This window comes from Zingiber officinale, chromosome 5B (genome assembly GCF_018446385.1).
Source record: "Zingiber officinale cultivar Zhangliang chromosome 5B, Zo_v1.1, whole genome shotgun sequence".
Taxonomy (NCBI): Eukaryota; Viridiplantae; Streptophyta; class Magnoliopsida; order Zingiberales; family Zingiberaceae; genus Zingiber; species Zingiber officinale.
Window position 1 is genome coordinate 96,777,597 of NC_055995.1, and position 19,568 is coordinate 96,797,164.

The window sequence follows — 19,568 nt, forward strand, 5'->3', positions numbered from 1 at the left end:
CATGCTTAAAGAAAAATTAGAATCCATGTCTATTAGGGATGATGATATGCATGCTTCTTCTACAAGTTCATATGATTCATGTTTAGAAGACGAAAATAGGAAATTAAGGGAAAAGGTAAAATATCTTACCAATGCCCTTATAAAATTTGAAATTGGCTCTAAAATCCTAAACATGATAATTGGGAGCCAAAGGGCAAGTTTTAAGAAAAATGGGTTAGGAAACAATGAACCCAACAATGAAAAGACCTACCATTGTCTACTTGCTAGGGGCCAATCAAAAACCAAGACCATAGATAGAAAATGGATTCCCAAGGAATATTTGATTAATCCAATTAGAAAGAATTTCTATTGGGTGCCAAAATTAATCCTCAAGGGTTAGAGGATTTTAGGTCAAGTCAACCGTGGAAATCATAATTCAAATCCTTGAAAATGGTTGACTTGAGACCTTAAGGGGGAGCATTTAGCCTTGATAGAAATTCATGATCAAAAGGGCTAAGTAGAGGTTACCTTTATCTCACAATGACTTGCATTATTTTCTAACCATAAATGTGAGATATTAGGATGATACAAATAATTCACTTATGCTTATGGCATTTTGATGAGTTATGTGATGTATCAATTTTTAGTGATCAAAGGCCAACTATGGGGAAAGCAAATGTTTAATTAATGAACTTCTTGCCCATAGATCATAGTTGGACATTTCAAATGTTCTGAAAATAATTCTATGTTTTATTTACAGTGGATAGTTATTTTAAAACATATGAATTCAAAACTAGGGTTTAATTTGATACAAACTTGAGTGTTTTTCAAGGGTTTGAGTTTTTATAAAAATTTCAAAAATATGATGAATTTTCATGAAAACATATTTTTCCTTATTAAAGGACATTAAAAGAAATTTGTGTTCAAAATTTCATGATTTTTTGAATTTTCTAGAATTTTTTATGCATTTCTGAAGTTGACTTCGGAATACTGAAATTCAGCTTAGTAATGTGCCAGTCGACTGAGACAGTTAGCAGTCGACTGGTACCTGTTTTCCAGCACTGTCAAGGGCTGATTTTGGGAAATTTTATGTCCCCATTGAAACCTAGGTATGTGTACATGTTTGGTACAATTTTTGATGGTGTCAAAGGGGGAGAAATGGGAAAGGTTTAAGTTAGAAACCTAATTGTGTGCAAATCTTGAAAATTAAGGTTGAAGAGCATATGGTAAGGGGGAGCTTGGGAATTATGCTTCATGTTTACATATTGCTTTTAATTTTCATATTGTTATTAATGCCTAACTTAAACATATTGCCACACATCAAAAAGAGGGAGATTGTTGGTGCAATCGACCTAAGTTTGATCGGTACGATCATGGTTTGATGTGTGTGTCAAAGAGTTTAAGTTAGGCTTTCATATGTGTTTGATATGTGTGTTTGAGTCTTGCAGGACTTGGTGAAACACACATGAGGAGCTTGGTGCAACTAAGCTTGGGAAGCTCATCCTAGGGCTCGGATCCTTGAGTCGGTGAAGGATGGTGTGGAAGGCATCCGAGGGACCGCCGGACGAGGAGCAACGGAGTGGAGCCGAGGGAAGTAGACTTCAAGGCAACGTGAAGGATGGCACGGAGAGGAGCCGCGGGCTCGAGTGCATCTGAGGGACGAAGGCCGAGGAAGAAGACTTCAAGGGCAACTCCGGAGAGGATGAGTGTGAGTGTGTAACAAGGTGCAGTCCAGTCGGTTGCAACTTTTAGCAGTCGACTGCACCAGCCGACTGCATGTTTTAGCAGTTGACTGCACCAGTCGACTGCATGTTTTAGCAGTCAACTGGCAGCGAACAGAAGCATTCTGTTCGCTCAGCAAACAGCTACCAGTCGACTGCTAGTTTTAGTAGTCGACTGGTAAATGACCGTTAGTGCTGGAAAGTAGCCGTTGGCTACCTCTAACGGTAACACCAGTCGACTGATGGTTTTGCCAATCGACTGGTGCCGAGATGAGTTGATATGATGATCAACTCTCTCCTCTTATTTAAGGGAAGCTTTGGGGCTTGAAGGAGGTTACTCATGCTTGTTGAATAACTCCTTGCCATTACCCAAAACTTCCAAGTCTACTCTCTTCCTCCAAAACCTAAGTTCATCATTGTAAAGAGAAAGAGATCCTTTGTGAGAGGTTTGCTCCACCGAGAAGGAGAAAGCTCTAGCCGGAGATTGTCGGGGATTGATCCACCGAAGGATCAAGGTCTCGTCCACCTCAAGGACACGCCGTGGAGTAGGAGCAAGCAATCTCTGAACCACGTTACATCGAGCTTGTTAGCGATTTGCTATTCTTTCTTTATTGTTTTCATTAGTTAGTTGTATTTCCGCGTGTGCACTAATCTTTTGTAGAGAAGAAAAGAAGTTGGGGGTGACCTAGCTATTCAACCCCCCTTCTAGCCAACCACCGATCCCCTACAATATCTTCCTAGATATGCATAGACTGAGCTTCCCTAACGTACTATCATCCAAAACTTCACCAGTACCATAGGTCAAGTTAAACTTTGTCCCTTTTTAACTAGTCCTAATTACCCTGTTGGGTAGATTTGTTTGGGTTACCCTTTCGGGTAGGTTAGTTTCGGAGGTGCTAGCTATTCTGGAGCCTTCCCTTGAATTATTGGCTTTTTATTTTAAGATTTTTGTATAATTTGAGTTGGTTTTAGTTAAGTTTTAATGTTTAATTTGTAATTTAAATTTAATTATTTAATTTTGAATTAATTAAGTTGATTAAATTATCTTTCTTTAAAAGAGTATATTTAATATTTAAATTTTCTTTCAATTTCAATTTTATTAGGTTAATTGAACTATCTTTCTTTAATAGCTTATTTTTAAAGTTTAATTTTTTATTAATTTTTAAATTTGAATTAATTAAATTGTTTGAATTATATTTCTTTAAAGTTTTATCTTTTAGCCTTTTATTAATTATTAATTTTAAATTTTCTAGATTATCTTTGTTTAATATGTTATCTTTAATATTCAATTTTAAGTTTGTTAAAGTGTTTGATTTTATCCTTATATTTTCTTTGCCTTTTAAATTGAAATGATCAATTGAATTTATTATATTAGTTTTATCTTTAAAAGTTAATTTTTTGTTAATTATATTATCTTGGTTTTGGATAGCATTTTCTAGACTAATTTTATCTTGATTATATTATTAATACTTTATTAAGGTAATTATTGATTTTATCCATTTTCTCATTTTTAACTTCTAAATTTGAATTTATTTTAATGTTTGACTTATTTATGTCTAAATGCTCACTTAATTTTAAATTTTCTGAATTAATTAAATTATTTGAATTGATTTGGTCATTGTTCTGTTTGACCAAGTCAAGGTTGATGCCAAATTGATCAGAGTCTTGATTGAGTTGATCAGAGTCTAGATTGTTTTGTGATTTTGAATTTAAATCATTTATATCTAGATTATCATGCTGATAATTTAAACTACTATTAGCAGGGATATTTTGGTAAATATTACTAATCTTGAGCGCAACCCCTAATTCAGTAGGCTTTTCTATTAGATCTGACTCAAGTTTGGATTCGATTTCAACTTGATCCTCTAACTCCAACGACTCGTGAATTTTGATTAAGTGGGTTCAAAGCTCATATGCATTCTTGTACTTTCCTAGTCTGCATAAAATATTGTTAGGTAAAACACTACAAATAAGTTTACTTACATTTTCGTTCAATTCTGATTCATGAGAAGGTTTTCTCAAAATTAGCACATTGTCAAAATCTAAGCTTCCTAAGAAACATTCTATTCTTCTCCTCCAGTAGTTGAAATCTTCTTGATCGTATGGTAGTGGTTCGTGGGGGTTCCATCCTTCTTGAAGAGACATTATTCTTGCACACAGAGAAACAGACAAAAAATCCCAAGACTTGGTCTTGGATTAGCAGTGCTGGAAAAAATAGTATTTCACTATTTTCGAAAAAAATAATAAAATATTAATAAAAAATATTATTTCAAAATTTTGAAAATATAATATTTTGTCAATACTAAAGAATGGTGAAAGGATGACGATGTATTTTTCAAAAATAGTTTTGGAGGAATAAAAACGAAAGCCATAAGGTTTTATTTTAAAGTCGAACGATATCTAATTTTTCTTTAAAAAACACCCCCTTTGCCTGATTGGTGGTTGCACCAAATTAGAACGGTACCTGCTCTGATACCACTTGTTGGATCGTGATCGTTCGATAGAGGGGGGTGAATATCGATTTAAAAAAACGTCGAAAAGAGTTAAGCGCAGCGGAAATTATAAGCGAAAAGAGACAAGGCTAACACAGATTCGTTTTTACTTGGTTCGGAGCCTGTGTCAACTCCTACTCCAAGGCTCGTACTCGTTGAGTACTTCCATTGGGCAATTCACTAGCAATTCGAATATTGAATACAAATTGAGTACACGAATGCTAATAGAAATAATAATACCGACAAAAGGAAAAGAAAACAGTGCGTAGTCGGAGTAGCTTCGCGGCGTCGCAAGAGCACAAGAGAGCAGTTTGAGAGTTCTGAGTTGTTTCTTGAAGCTCCACCCTTGACCCTTTTTTTATAGGATGCTCGGGGCGCCCGCAGCCCTTCGGGGCGCCCGCAGTCCTTCGGGGCGCCCGCAGCCCTTCGAGGCGCCCTGGTGTGACGTAGCCGACTCAACCAGCGAGCTCCACGTGTCGACGCCGCAATGGGGATAAAACTTACCTCCGGGCGCCTGAATCCCCTCCGGGTGTCCGGACCACCTTTCTCCAGAAACTCCTTCTCCTGCAAGACAAGGCTAGTCTGAGGCAATGTATATCCTGCAAAACAAAGTGTTAGCACAGTTTATAATTTGGCAAAAAGAGTATTAATTAGATTCCGTCTCTCCGAGACCAGAATCTAGTCAAGATCTCGACTTAGAGTCTCGAAATGACTCTAAGTCGGATCGGCGCCTAAGTTCCCTTCCCGGGAACGCATCCTCACAGTCACTCCCCTCCAGTGACTTATCTTTACTTACCTGCCAGACGTCTGGTCATCACTTCGACCCATCTGGACTTCGTGTCAGCTATCCGGTCAGCCCGTCGACCTAGCTGGACTTCCTGCCAAACGTCCGGTCAGCCCGTCGACCCGTTTGGACTTCGTGCCAGCTATTTGGTTGACCCGTTGACCTAGCTGGGCTTCGTGCCAGACATCCGGTCAGCCCGTCGACCTGTCTGGACTTCGCCTACACACTCGATTAGAGTGTTAGACAACGACAAACCTAACTTAACCTAATTTGTCATTCATCAAAACCTAAGTTAGACCGTTAGTGCTAACCGCACCAACAGTAAGTACATTATAGGATTATTTTCTAAACTTGAAGTGCATGAAACTAGATGTGCAGATCTGAAGAAGGAGCCCAAGCAAAACATTGCCTTAAGGGAAAAAATAGATCAATCAGAATCCGAAATATCTCTCGATGATGATGAAACAGTTTTTATGGTAAGAAAGTTCAAAAAGTTTATTAAAACTAATAAGTTTAATCAAGTGTAGGGTAAAAGAAGGAAAACAAAGGTAAGATGCTACCACTACAATGAAGAAGGGAACGTCAAAGATAACTATCCATAATTGAAGAACAAAGAGTCGATTCAGACAAAGCATAGAAATCTAAAGGTGACATGGGATGAAATGTCATTAGAGTTATAGATCAAAGCACACGCCGAACTTGCACTGATAGCAAGTCATCAAGGAGAAGAAGACTAAGCGAGCTCTTCCGAAATGAGCATCGAAAGCATCGATGAAGGGGGGAACAATATCAAAGGAAAGCAGCTCTACAAGGGGTACATCAGAAATCGATAAAGTAAGTCAGGTATAGTCTCTACCTCCTGACCAGTTATTTAAATTTATAAAAATATTACCAAAAAAATTCTGTAAATTAGAAATTAAAAATAGAAAACTTGAGAAAAATGAGGAACTAAAACTAATCTTAGTAACATCCTGTCGATTAGAAGATTTCAACAAACTAAAAATTTAAATGAAAAATTAAAAGTAGAAATAGAGAATTTAAAGAATTTTACATATTCGAACATTGGTATTTCAAATTTCAAAAATTATCAAGGACTAAATTGATATTTTATATACTACAAGGGCTAAATTAAAAAATTATCATCAAAATATATCCCTAGAAAATTTTTAATTAATCTAATTGGAAGGAACCTATATTGGGTTCCAAAATTATGCCTAAATTAAATTTTTATGCATGTCGTATTTTTAATTGATTTAATTTTTGTTACTTGTTTAGAATTATCAAATAAATTGTTTTGTATAATTTCTATTAGAAGTTAATTTGATCCAAATTTTTCCAAGAAAAAAGATTTCACTACTCATCTATAGAAAATATTTAAAAAAAAATTTACCGTTGTATTATTTTTCTCTGATTTTTTTTCAAAATTTATATTTTTCAATTTAAAATTATTTTGTAGGGTTATTCTTCTAAAATTTATTTTTATGAAACTTTATATATCATGTTCTCCATTTATTAAAATATTTTAAATTTGTTTTTGACCATTGGTGAATTTTTTATGAATTATTTATCTAAATATAAATTTTTTATATTAAAAATTCTTAAAAAGTTATTTTTTGAAAAAAAAAATTTCTGCAAAGCTACTTGCTATAATGCATACTCAAAAAGGTTAGAGATTAAGTCTCTATCAAAGGGAGAGAATTAGAGATTAAATCTAGGGGGTACATTTTGATTTTTACAAAAAAAAATTCAAATTGCAATTTATGTACTTGCTATTTTTCTAGTAATTGGTTTTGATTTATTCTAACTTAAAATGGGGTTGCTCACATCAAAAAGGGAGAGATTGTAAGTATCTCGTGGCAGTTTTGATGTGATCAACCAAGTTAATTTAAGTCCTATTATGTTTTCATGCCCTGTGTCTAAGTGTGCAGGAACTTAGGAGCACACGAGGTCGAGCAAAAGATGCAACTAGTGAGAAGGACGATACAGGAGAGACTCGACGGGCTTGGTGCGTCTAAGGGAGGAGGCGCTATGGAAGAGTGTGCTAGTAGATAAGAAGGAAGTGCACGGCGATTCCGAGGGACGAGAAGCTAGAGAGGAAAGTTGCTTGAGAAGGCCGAAAAATGGGTTCGGGTGAGCCCTATTCCGGATGGCCGAAATCACCCAAGCGAGCAGAGCCGGAGCATAAGCAAGACTAAAAGTCAACTTTATAGGACCGTTGGGCCGGCTAGAAGAGGGGGTTGAATAGCCAAAAAAAAAACAAAACAAAACAACCCTTCTCGAACTCTTAAACTAACACTTGCATAAAATTAACTTAAACAAGAAAAAGCAAGAAAAGGAAGAGGCACCGGATTTGACTTGGTTACAACCGGGGTGGTTGTTAATTCAAGAAAGATGATCACACTATCAATCTCCTTCAGACGGAGAAGCCTCTTACAACGTTGAAGCTCAGGAAACCGAAGCTAACTACAGAGAGCGTACAAGTGTTTGAAAGAAATTCTTGAGTTCTGAATTGATGAAAAAAGCTTCTGGACTAAGGCTATATTTATAACCTTGGTCGGGGCGTCCGGAGGGCTCCGGGCGCCCCGGAGCCCAAAGTCAACAGATGTTGACTTTTTCATCCGGGACCTCTTCTCCGGTTCAGTCCCGCCTCAGTCCGGTTCTTCTCGTCCGGATCCGCTCGCTTGGGTGATCTCTGCCATCCGAAAAAGGGCTCACCCGAACCCAACTTCTGGTCTTCTCGAGCGGGCTTCCCTCCGGCTTCTCGTCCCTCGGAATCGCCGCGTGTTTCCTTCTCGTCCGCTAGCGTACTCATCCGCAGTCTTTGTCCCTCGGACGCACCATGTGTCGTCCTTCTCGCTAGCTGCGTCTCTTGCTCCCCGAGCAATCTTCTGCTCCGTCTTTCGTCCCTCGGAACCACCGCACGCTTCCTTCTTGTCCGTCGGTGTACTCTTCCGCAGCACCTCGTCACTCGGACTACCGTCCTTCTCGCTAGTTGCGTCTTCCGCTCGACTACCTGTGTTCCTAAGCTCCTGCACACTTAGACACAAGGTTAGAACAACACAGGACCTAACTTAACTTGTTGATCATACCAAAACAACCTTGGGGTTCCAACAAACTTGTTGTTGATTGTGGTCCCAGCGCCTAGAGTGATTCCAGGCTCTCGGAGCAGGTCCAGGCACTCGAAGTAGGTCCAGGCACCCAGACCAGAAAGTTTATCGAGACACCACATGTTGTGATCTAGTGCAATGCAGATAAAGTTCTATCTACGTCTAGGCACCTGGAACCCTTCCAGGAGTCCCGATCAGGGCTATAAATAATACATCTTTGATCCTAGTAGCTAAACACAACACTTGTAAACATTCTACGTTCAGTTTAGCTTTGTAATTCAATACTTTAACTTATGTAAGAGGCTTCTCCATCTGAATGAGACTTTAGTGGACTTTCAACATTTTGGATTAGGAATTTTCTGATTGCAAACCAAGTAATATTTCTATACCTCTTTCTCTTGTTAATTTTCTTGCTATTTCTTTTTGTACAAGTGTCAATGTTGTAAAGCTATAAGTCGAGAAAGGTGTTCATTTTTTTTTTATTTCAGGCTATTCACCCTCTTCTAGCCAGCCATAAGGGACCAACAGGAAGAAGAGCTTGTTGAGCTCCTCTTGCTTTCTATGGAGAGGGAAGAGTTGCGAAGAGGAAAGGAAATTTGAGGAGGTGAGATTCACTTGGAGATAAGGCATTCCCTAACACCACCAGACTAGCAATCTCTATCGAGACCTTCTCTATAATGGCGGAACTACAGGGTACAACCTGTAAGGGACGGTGACATGGATGCGTGAGCATGGGTGAGAGGAACGGCGGCAACGAGCACGGGTTGGGGATTGAGGAGAAAAAGAAACGACACGGTACGTAGAAAAAAATAGGATTGAAGGTAATTAGGTTGTTGGGGTGGTATAATATAGTGACATTGATAAAGTTTGACACAATAAATGGTAAAATATGATATTTTAATTTTTAAAATAATCTTTTTCCATAAATGTTGTTAAAAATTATTTATAATAACATTTTAAATTAAATGTCATTAAGAAAGTATCGTAATAGGTCATATTTCTAATGGTGACAAAAGCCTTTACTTGCAAAGAGAGGTTGAAGGATTAAATCGAGATAGATCCCTAAATCAAAAAATGATGGTGAATATTAAAACCCTAACAGTAGATTGCTATTAATGGCACATATTCCATGCTATTAAAATTTTATAATATTTATTGGCAGCATGCATTTTTGCATGCCGTCATTTATATATGTATAATAATTATTAATAGCGCGCAAATTAAGTTTTAACAGCGCACTTTACACATCGAAGAAAAGTTTATTGTTAGTATACTTTTTTTGCTCACCGTCATTTGTATAAATATTAGACTATCCGCAGCACATATAATTGGGCGCGCCATAAAAACTATTATTAACGGCGTACTTTAACTGCGTGACGTTAATGATGTGCTGCGGAAAGTCAATTTTGTTGTAATGACATACAACCTATGACCTAAAATCTAGAAAATTATCGACAAAATGGCATAAATTGAAACAGAACAACTCACACATGACCTTCACAAACTATGGTAAGGAGGCATGCCAAGTTGCTAATTCCTCGGTAGGGTTGCTTGAAGAACCTGAGCATCGACCAATATGTGGATATCTCCTAGTGCATATCCCACCACCATCAGTTTCTGCACCATAACTCTCCAACCGATCGACATGTAACACCCCACCCTTCTCACTACTAGTCCATGAGGGTGGATCGCTACTGGACTACTAACTTTACTTAATTAGAGTTGTTCACATATAAATATCAATACATGATACTCTCTAAACATGCATTTAGTGGCAGCGGAAAACATAAATAACTAATCTACGCATAATTCCCAAGGCTTCTATAGTACAAGCATCACACATCCATCCGCACCTCCTTGTCGCCTTCCTTTGCTATAGCTTTTCCTTTCCTTTATCTGCAGTAAGAGGAAATGAAACTATAAGTAAAATTGCTTAGTAAGCGCTATCTAACTCACAAAACTCGAATATGTATTTGACTGGAAGAAGTCTAGGAACTGAATGCTCAAAAGAAGATACTACTCATGCTCGTCTAACAGCAAAAGAAACATAGCATACTAAAATACTAAACATGTAAGCAAATCTAAACAACATGTCAGCATACAAGAAAACTAAACTTGTTGAATTTTAAACTTATGTGAAGCTTATTTCTTCTTTTTTTTTTAAACTTATACTTTAATACTTCAAAATAATAATCAATCTCTTCTTGGGCCCAGGTGTAGTATCAAAGCGCGCACCCTAATAGAGACTGAGGTAGCGAGCCACCAGTCCTAGGAGGGTAAAGACATCGGCCTTACTAGGGCCAAGACCTCAGAATTGGTCACCTGGATTTGTTTAACGACAACCTCGGAAGTCGGGTACTAGCCTTTCAAAGTAAAATATCTTAATTACTTCTTCTTTAAATGCCTTGCCATTTTAACAAGCACATTGTGTGTCAAAATCCCTAAAGTCTTGACTTTGGGATCTACTTAAGGCCTTGGCCTTTTTCTTTTTTTTCTTTATCTTTCTTATACTTTTCTTAAACTCAAAATACTGTAATACTTAACAAGATCTGCACTATTACACTTAACAGAATCTGCACTGTAAGCTTAATTAAAAATCTGCACTATAAGCTTAATTAAAATCTGCACTATAAGCTTAATTAAAATCTACACTATAAGCTTACATAAAAATCTGCACTATAAACTTAATTAAAATCTGCACTATAAGGAGATCTAAACTGCACTAAAATTCTGCACTACAAGGAGATCTAAACTACATTAAAACTTCCAAATTGATTTCAACTATTTCAATTTCCCCACTCATCTAGTATCAACAACTGCTTTCTAAACTTTCTGTTTCATCATCAACATGATCCATTTATCCACTAACATGAACTCCAGAGCTGTGTAAACCTACCAACGCTAGAAATCAATAGTACTTTAAGCTCCTAACATCTCAAGAACAAACTCCAAAACGGTTTCCAAAAGTTAATAAAACTCCTTTACAAACTCTATTCCATATGGACAACTGGAAACAAAATACTGAAAACAATTTAACAAGTTCATCTAAACTTCAAAAATGTCATCAAGAAATAGTTATAACCTTGTAACTGATCCATAATATATTCACAGAATACCATAAACATTCACAAACAAAACAGAACATCACCTGGAATTCACACATCAAACAGAAATATAGAAATATGTCCCTGCTTCAATGGAAACTTGAATCTATCCCTAGCTTATGAACCATCACAACAAGAACTCAGAACTTGCTTACCCATTTCTATCCGGAAACCAAACCAATCGAAAACCAATCGAAGGAACTACTCTTACTGCAGGTGAGAGCACTTACCTTGGCATTCTTGGACTCACTACCAAAGAAGAAGGCTCCTAGGGCTTCGGCAAAACTCAAGCTCTCGGCAACTTCTTCGCATCTACTTGTTCTCCTTGCCAAGGTGATCACGATGGTGCACTACAACAAAAACCCTCATAGATATCGGTTTTCCACCGGTGTCTATTACATTTTCGACCGATATCTATGAAGGCGATGTAAAAAGTTTGTCATTTTAGACATCGGTTTAAAACCGGTGTAGTATCACTTAACGACACCGGTGTTCGAATCGGTTATTAACCGGTGTAGTATCACTTAACGACACTGTTTCATCAACGGTGTAAAACTGATGTAATATTATATGTTAATAACACCAGTTTTGGCAGCGGTATACGACCGATGTAATATTAGTTAATAACACCGGTTTTGCAGCGGTGGAAAACCGATGTAATATCAATAATTTTTAACAGTACAAATTTGATTTCCGAAACAGTAACAAAAAAAATACACAAATATTCACAAATTACACAAATATTCTTCATTCAACAATATCCATAAAATACACAAATATTCACAAATTATATAAATATTCTTCTTACAACAATATCCATAAAATACACAAACATTCTTTTTACATCAAAAGCTAATAGATATCAGAATCAAGGTAGAACATTCTTTTAACAACACATCAAGGTAGAACCGCACTTCAAATGTAATCTAGCATGCATTCAGCCCACTCGAACCGTACTTCATCAATTTCAACTATGTAGTACTTGAGATTTGTAAACTGTAAAAACACATAAATAATATATTAGTAAACCAAGACTAAAAATCATAGTTGAAAAAGCAGTAAGAGCACCAGGTAACAAGATGACTAATTGGAATGCTTAAAAAGAGAAACCTTCATCAATTATCTCAACCACATCATATAGTGATAGATCTATCATTCCTGGGAATTGTTTATCACTAAGAGTACATGGAAATTCAATTCATTAGTAGTCAACCCAAATGACATAATTGTTTATCACTAAGAGTACATGAAAAGTAAATAAATTCCTCAGCAGTAATAAAGATGAGTAACATCAATTCATTTATATGATATGATACAATAACATCAAAACAAATTTTTATTTCAAGGGGAAAATAGCTAAAATGCTAACTAGTCAACATGAATTTCAACCATATATAGATGCAACCATATATATAAATAAATAAAGAAAAGAAAAGAAAAAAAAAACGCATCACATAAGAAAGTATCATGTTACTTACATTGATAACATGGGAAAATTCATGGCAAAAGATCAAAGCTCCAGATAACATGGGAAAATTATATCTCAGGATCCTTAATGTTTTGCATTCCTGCATAAGTTTAGTGAAGCAAAAGATCAAAGCTCCAGATAACAACAATTCAAAGCATCATTCTACAGCAACCCTAAACACTGACTTCCAAATATACCTCCAGTTCCACTTCAAAATGTTCAACCACAGGGAATTACAAGAGCTACCTGACAATATCCAACACCACGAATCCAATGAATCATCCACCAAGATCTTAAACACGCCTAAATCATCTCTCTTAAAAAAAATGTATAACTAGTGCTATACAAAGATCAAAAGCAACTAAATAAAGTTAAGCAGGAAGATACACAGAAGAAGGCAAACATCTGCAAAGATGTAAGTTTCTAATAGAAAAGAAAATATAATTTTAATGCCCAAGAAGGTTATCAATAAATTAAAAAAAAGAAGGCAAATTGAAGAACATGCCAGTAGAGGATCCAAACAATTCATCGAACTAGTATTCTGATCCTGCAAGTAATAAGGAAACTATACCCTAAAAATAATCAAAAGCCTAGTGCAATAGAGAAATGATAGGACATGAAATGAAGCTATGCACTAATTATGAAATCAATTGAGTGGGGTGCTACCAGGTACCAGTTCAGTAAATAGAATCAAATAGTGAGTAATTGTGCTACATTTCCTCCTAATTTAATCCAAATAAATCCAATGTATCATCTTGATGTAGTACAATGAAAAGCGCTGAGTCAAAGGCAATATCTTTATTGCTCTAATATCCATATGCTTTCCATTAAACTCTCAGAATCTGAAGCTTAGTGGAGTAGGCAATGGCAACCCAGTCGGGCTGGGAGGAAGACCACTGCAGCTACTCGATCTCTGCTCCGACAGTGTAGGCAAGTATGGGATCGAGGCCACCCTCAGCAGAAGCGGCTGCCATAGACTTCTGGACGTTGCCATGATAAACAAAAATATCATGAGGAAGAATCTATAGAAGTACCTGGACAACATGGGAAAATTCATTAAGAAGTACCTTAAGGCATTTCTAAAAAAACACATAAAGCTTATAAATTATCAGAACGTTTGTTCAAGTTTGCAGACACACTAGCCTCAATAAATTTGCAAATGCACAACACTTGTACATACAGTGAGAAAGGAACTGCAAATTCTATGGGTACATTATTAGAGTGTTAGTCCTTCATTGGCAATAATAGATAAAAGCTCATACACTGATAACCGTTAGTGTGTGTTTGCAAAGAACTCACTGTAGCAGTTCGCCTCTCACTGAAGCATTTGGACTTCTGTAGTTCCTTGTAGAGTTCACCGTTAGCTGCATATTCCAGTATCATGTAAACTCGAGTCTGTGATACAAAATCTAGGTCAACTGAGGTGGCATAAACAAAATTCAGGTTCAATATGCCTACAATCTTTATAAGTCAAGATAGAGTCGAACCTGATCATAGAAGTAACCATATAGGCGTAATATGTTTAGATGCCGGAGGTGGCTTTGTATCTCAACTTCACGTCGCAGTTGATGCTCAACTTGAGATTGTTTGAGCTGGCTCTTGAAAAGCACTTTCAATGCCACGATATGGTTACTCTGCCTTGCCAAAATGACACAAAGAAATCAGTTATAACATAATGAACGTACTAGGAAAACGAACTCTAGTATGCTATGCATTTGAGCAGTCACTCGAAGCTAACAAAATTAAAGAGGTCCGACACTGGAAATTCAAGCTTTCACCATTCTTAATTTGACAATATTATTAGTTTAAGAAAAGCGTTAGATAAATCTGTCAGAGTTGACTTTCATACCTTCTTTTCCCTGGCCAGGTAGACATGGCCGAACTTTCCTCTTCCAAGGGGCTTCCCGATATCAAAATCATTCAGCGTCCATCGTTTCTCCACTTCTGAAGCTTTCAAAGGAGACTATTGGGAAGAATCTATAGAAGTACCTTAAGGCATTTCTGGTCATTCAGCGTCCATCATTCAGCGTTCGACACGTAAAGCTTGATGTTGTTCATCTTCTTTCTGGTGTCGAATAGGTCGAACGGAGCACGCTTCGGCATGAAAAGGATGGCTTTGAACTCAAGCTGCCCTTCTACGAAGAAATGTTTCACGGCCAAGTGTTCCTCCCAGTCATTGGTCAGGCTCTTGTAGAACGAAGCATACTCATCCTTCGTGATATCTTGTCACGCCCCGGAGGAGTCCCTGTCCGAAGAAATTTCGACAACATCTCCCCTGTACGGCGGACAATCTGAAACTTTCTACATATCCATATACCTCAGCCACATGCGGCTGGAATAATATCAGTAAATAAACAATCACCCACGCAGTTTAATAGTAGACAAACAGAGCAGTAATAAGATGACTCAAAAACAACCCTACTCCACTACACCCATAAAGCTCAAATCCGATTTTTTTCTACTCCACTACACTCATAAAACACAAATCCGACAAACTCACCTCTTCTGCCGTCCAGACAGGTATGTAGTAAAACATATCGAATAAAAATCCATCGACAAATACAATCCATACATTATCCAAGTATCAAAACAAACCAATCCTAAACATAGTCAAATAAGAAGAAAAACAAAAAGGTCAATAAATCCTCGTGGTCTGCAGGGGACCAGCAACTGGAACTCTCTCCTGACAGCATCAACCTGAAAAATAACAACAATAGAGGCGGGGTGAGTCCAACACTCAGCAGGTACAACTGATATGTAAAGTAGGGAAATAACATCTAGCACTAATCATGCGTACAGTCTCTTGATATAAAAGGATGAAATGCAACTGAAGTAAACAGGAGAAAAACTGTACTAACCAGGACCTGGGTATAAAGACAAACAGTCCGAGTGGCATAGAAATCCTGTATGCATGTCAAACATAGGCGTCCAAACAATATACAGCATATAAATGCAGCAAACACAAACACAAGCAATAAATGCATCATGCATATGATGCCAATGATGCGTCCTGGTCTGTAACAACCCACCCTTCTTACTACTACTCTCTAAGGGCGATTATTACCTAACTACTACTCTACTTATTAGTGTCACTGACGCTATTATTAGAATCAGTTAGATTTATCACGGTTCAGAGGAATTCCTACCGAAAAATTTCGGCAGAATCTCCCCTGTACCGGTGACCAAATCCATGATACATAAGATATATACGCAGCCACAGGCGGCTGGATCATATTTTTCACAACCACGCAGTTATAAAATAACAATGAAAAGAAAGAACTACTCTAGCATAAATAACCAACTACGGTACTCCACAAATAACACAAGTAAACCAATTACAAGTGGAGAATAAACTCAACTACAGTCTCAACTCATAATAGCACTTAAGGAAAACTAAAGAATTAAACAGAAGGTTTTTGACAATATTGTCAATTAACTCTGGATCTCTCCACAGTCCAGTCACCACACACCTTCATCATCACCACCACCCTGTCGCCTCCCTTTTATATTTTAGCTTTTCCTTTATCTGCAGTAGGAGGAAAGAAAACAAAACTATAAGCGAAAACGCTTAGTAAGTACTAATCTATCTCACAAAACTCAAAGTGCATAAAAGTAATGCAAAAATACTGAAACTGAAATGCTAAAACAAAGCCTCATGTACTCATGGTATACAGAAATAAAACTGAATACTAAACATGCTCACTAACTGACAGGATAATAAGGAAATTAACACTGTAAGCTTAGAATTAAAGAAACTAAACTTTTATTGATTCTAAGCATAAAACCTACTTCATTTTCTTATATCCTTATTCTAGAAATTAATCTTTTAATTTCTATTTTTCTTTCTTCTTCTTGTTCTTCTTACTTTTCTTATACTAGAAATTAATCTTTTAATTTCTCTTTCACTTTCTTCTTCTTGTTCTTCTTTTCTTTTCTTTTCTTCTTTGGGCCCAGGCTTAGTACCATCTTTGTTTTGCGCGCTCTCTAATAGTGACTGAGGTAGCGAGCCTCTAGTCCTATGAGGTAAAGACCTTGGTCTTACCAGGGCCAAGACCTTGGAATTAGTCACCTGGATTTGTTTAACGACAACCTTGGAAGTCGGGTACTAGCCTCTTACTTTAGTTTACTTGTTATCTCTTTTTAACTAGACCTTGGTCTTTTTCTTTTTACTCAATTTTCTCATAATCCTTTATTAGAGTTTATTGGAATCCTTTAGATATACCTAACAAGTGTAGGATTACAATTAACTAAGCATGCTATATAAAAACAAAACAAGGGAAACAATTCTAAACTCTCTCTAAGCATGTTATAAAACAAAGCAACAGAAAAGCAAATCTGAACTTTCTAAGCATGCTGTAAAACAAAGGAAAAGAAAGCACATCTGAACTTACTAATCATGCTCTAAAATAGAGCAAAAGAGAGCTAGTTTGGACTTTTAAAACATGTTGTGATAAGAGCAAAGAAAGCTAATCTAATCTTACTAATCATGCTGTAAAATAGAGCAAAAGAAAGCTAATTCCAACTTGCTAATCATGCTATAAAATAGAGCAAAAGAGAGTTAATTTGGACTTTCTAAACATGCTGTGATAAGAGCAAAGAAAACTAATCTAATCTTACTAATCATGCTACAAAATGGAGCAATAGAAAACTAATTTGATCTTGCTAATCATGCTACAAAATAGAGCAAAAGAAAGCAACTTTGAAAACTAAAAGATCTTCTCATGTATATCTATATAAACTGAATTTGCTACACATGCTCAACTTATAGCAAATGAAAAACTAAAACAGCTCAACTAATAGAAACCGAAAGCCGCACAACTAACAGCAAATAAATACAACCTATACTTCAGAATCTACAACCAACAAGTGGAATAGAATATCAAATCTACTACCTGGTTCTTTTACAAACTACATTCATAGATGACATGTGATATCTAGAGCATAAAATCTGTTTATGCATGATAAAATGTTGACAATATTTCTATTGATAACAAGGTTATCAGATTATGGCACACCACAGCAGCTATGCAAGGGGAAACAAAAATCCAACTATGAGATGCTCATTATCAGAATTGGGAAGTCTAGACTATGTGCCAAATTCATTAAAAAAACCATTCCCATCTTCTTATAAATCTCACGGCAACAAAACCATGTAAACCAGAAAACAACACCTTAAATTCGGGATGGCAGCAACTAATAAAAATTGGATTACTACTTTCTTCCTTTGTGATTTATGGTTGCTAATTCAAAACAGAGAATCCTTTGCTCTGTTTGAAGCTAACGAGATCTAAACCACATGCTTACCCATACCATTTATTTCCCTTATTGGAAGTACACGGCAAAACAAGGAAACGAAATCTATAAATTCCAGCAGATTCTAAGCAACCAACCACATGCTAAACAAGAAAACTAACCCTATTTCTCTTCTTTGAAATACACGGCAGCACAACAAAAAACCCCAATCTCATAGCATGCTTCGGATTCAAGAAATTCAGGAAACAAGGAAACGAAACCGAAAGATTGGAGCAACTCCTACCACAGGTGAGTAGTACTTACCCCTTGTTCTTGCACTTACAACCGAGAAGAAGGAAGGGAAAGGCCTTAGGGTTTTCGGAGGGCTCGGGTCTTGCAAGATCTTCGGCTTCCTCTTGTGCCCACAAGTTCTTCTCCGTCGGGATGACCACCCACGGTGAAGGATGACTGGAATAAGGCTTCGCCGGCGCCGGAGACCCAAAACCTAGCTTCCTTTTGGTTTCCGCCGAGAGAGAAGGCGCCGTCGCGAGGGAGAAGGAGAAGAAAAATTTCGGGAGAAAATGTTTTGGTTTTTGGAAACTCAAAACCTAATTCCCTTTCTTATACTCGGGTTATAATTATAACCATGCTTTAAATCTAATTCTCTCCATATTGGATTAACAAAATCGTGTATCTCAGCCGGTTGGGTTGGTTTTGTTTGGGTCAGTCCGACAAGAGGTCGTGGGTTCGAACCTCGTCTTTAACAGTTTTTGTCAAAATTTCTTTCTTTTTGTAAATATACTAAACGACCTCCAAAAATTGCATAAAAATACTCTAAAAATTTCTATAAATCTCTAGAATATTTTAAAAGCATTTCCAAATATTTTTATGGACCTTTGGAACTCGAAATAGGGAAAATTGGGTTGTTACATGGTCACCCTTGATGCCAGTCGATCATCTCACACACAATAGTGAGGCCGAGTGGGTAGGGCTGTGACAACCATGCACTCTGTCGTCACTGCTCCTGATGAGTGACCGACTAGACGGGATGCTGTCGGAGTACACCTATCCTCCTACCCCAAATCATAAATGGGTGAGTACAATGCTCTCAACTCCCGGTACACGATGACGGGGAGGAATCCCTGCCGGCTACCACGTTGTGTCACACTACCCATGAGCGGACCAACGGAGCCAAACAAAATCCCTGCTGCAACACACTCTGCCTGAATCAACCACTAACCCATGAGTGGTGGTGTGTGCAGATCCATGTAACTGGCGATGTGCTCAACAATAATGGAGCGGACTATCGCACAGCATGCAATCATGCAAATGGTGCATGACACTAACCACAAAATATCCTGAACTAATCCATATATATATAAAAGTGCACCATAGGTCAACGAATCAAATCAAAGGTACACATAAGGTATAAAACCTAGGTCCTGAACATGGTGAAGCATGGTATATCACTACCCCTATAAGCATGTATAAGCAGGTAAGGAATACATGAGATGCAAAACAAGCAATCAATTAATCATGTAACGGGTATCGGGTAATGATTAACCGAAACAAATACGAGAACATAATTATTGCTACTTGTTAAATTCACTACTATGCATATCAAAGACATAAAGTCAAAAGTACCCGCCTCCAATAGGAATGTCCAAATCCGACATCGAGA

The 19,568-nt window shown here is 37.2% G+C and overlaps 1 protein-coding gene and 1 long non-coding RNA gene across 2 annotated transcripts; both read right to left on the reverse strand.

The window, feature by feature from the left end:
• Nucleotides 1-13,791: 13,791 nt before the first annotated feature.
• Nucleotides 13,792-14,758, reverse strand: LOC121986854 (serine/threonine-protein kinase Aurora-1-like). Its single transcript, XM_042540789.1, has 4 exons — nt 14,693-14,758; nt 14,505-14,618; nt 14,143-14,289; nt 13,792-14,050 (listed from the first exon to the last, which is right to left on the reverse strand). The coding sequence occupies exons 1-4, from the start codon at nt 14,756-14,758 to the stop codon at nt 13,880-13,882; spliced, it is 498 nt and encodes a 165-aa protein (XP_042396723.1). The 3' UTR covers nt 13,792-13,879.
• Nucleotides 14,759-15,921: 1,163 nt separating this feature from the next.
• Nucleotides 15,922-18,571, reverse strand: LOC121985104. The gene is made up of 2 exons (XR_006113063.1): nt 18,212-18,571; nt 15,922-16,181 (listed from the first exon to the last, which is right to left on the reverse strand). It is a non-coding gene; the product is annotated as an uncharacterized LOC121985104 (long non-coding RNA).
• Nucleotides 18,572-19,568: the final 997 nt, after the last annotated feature.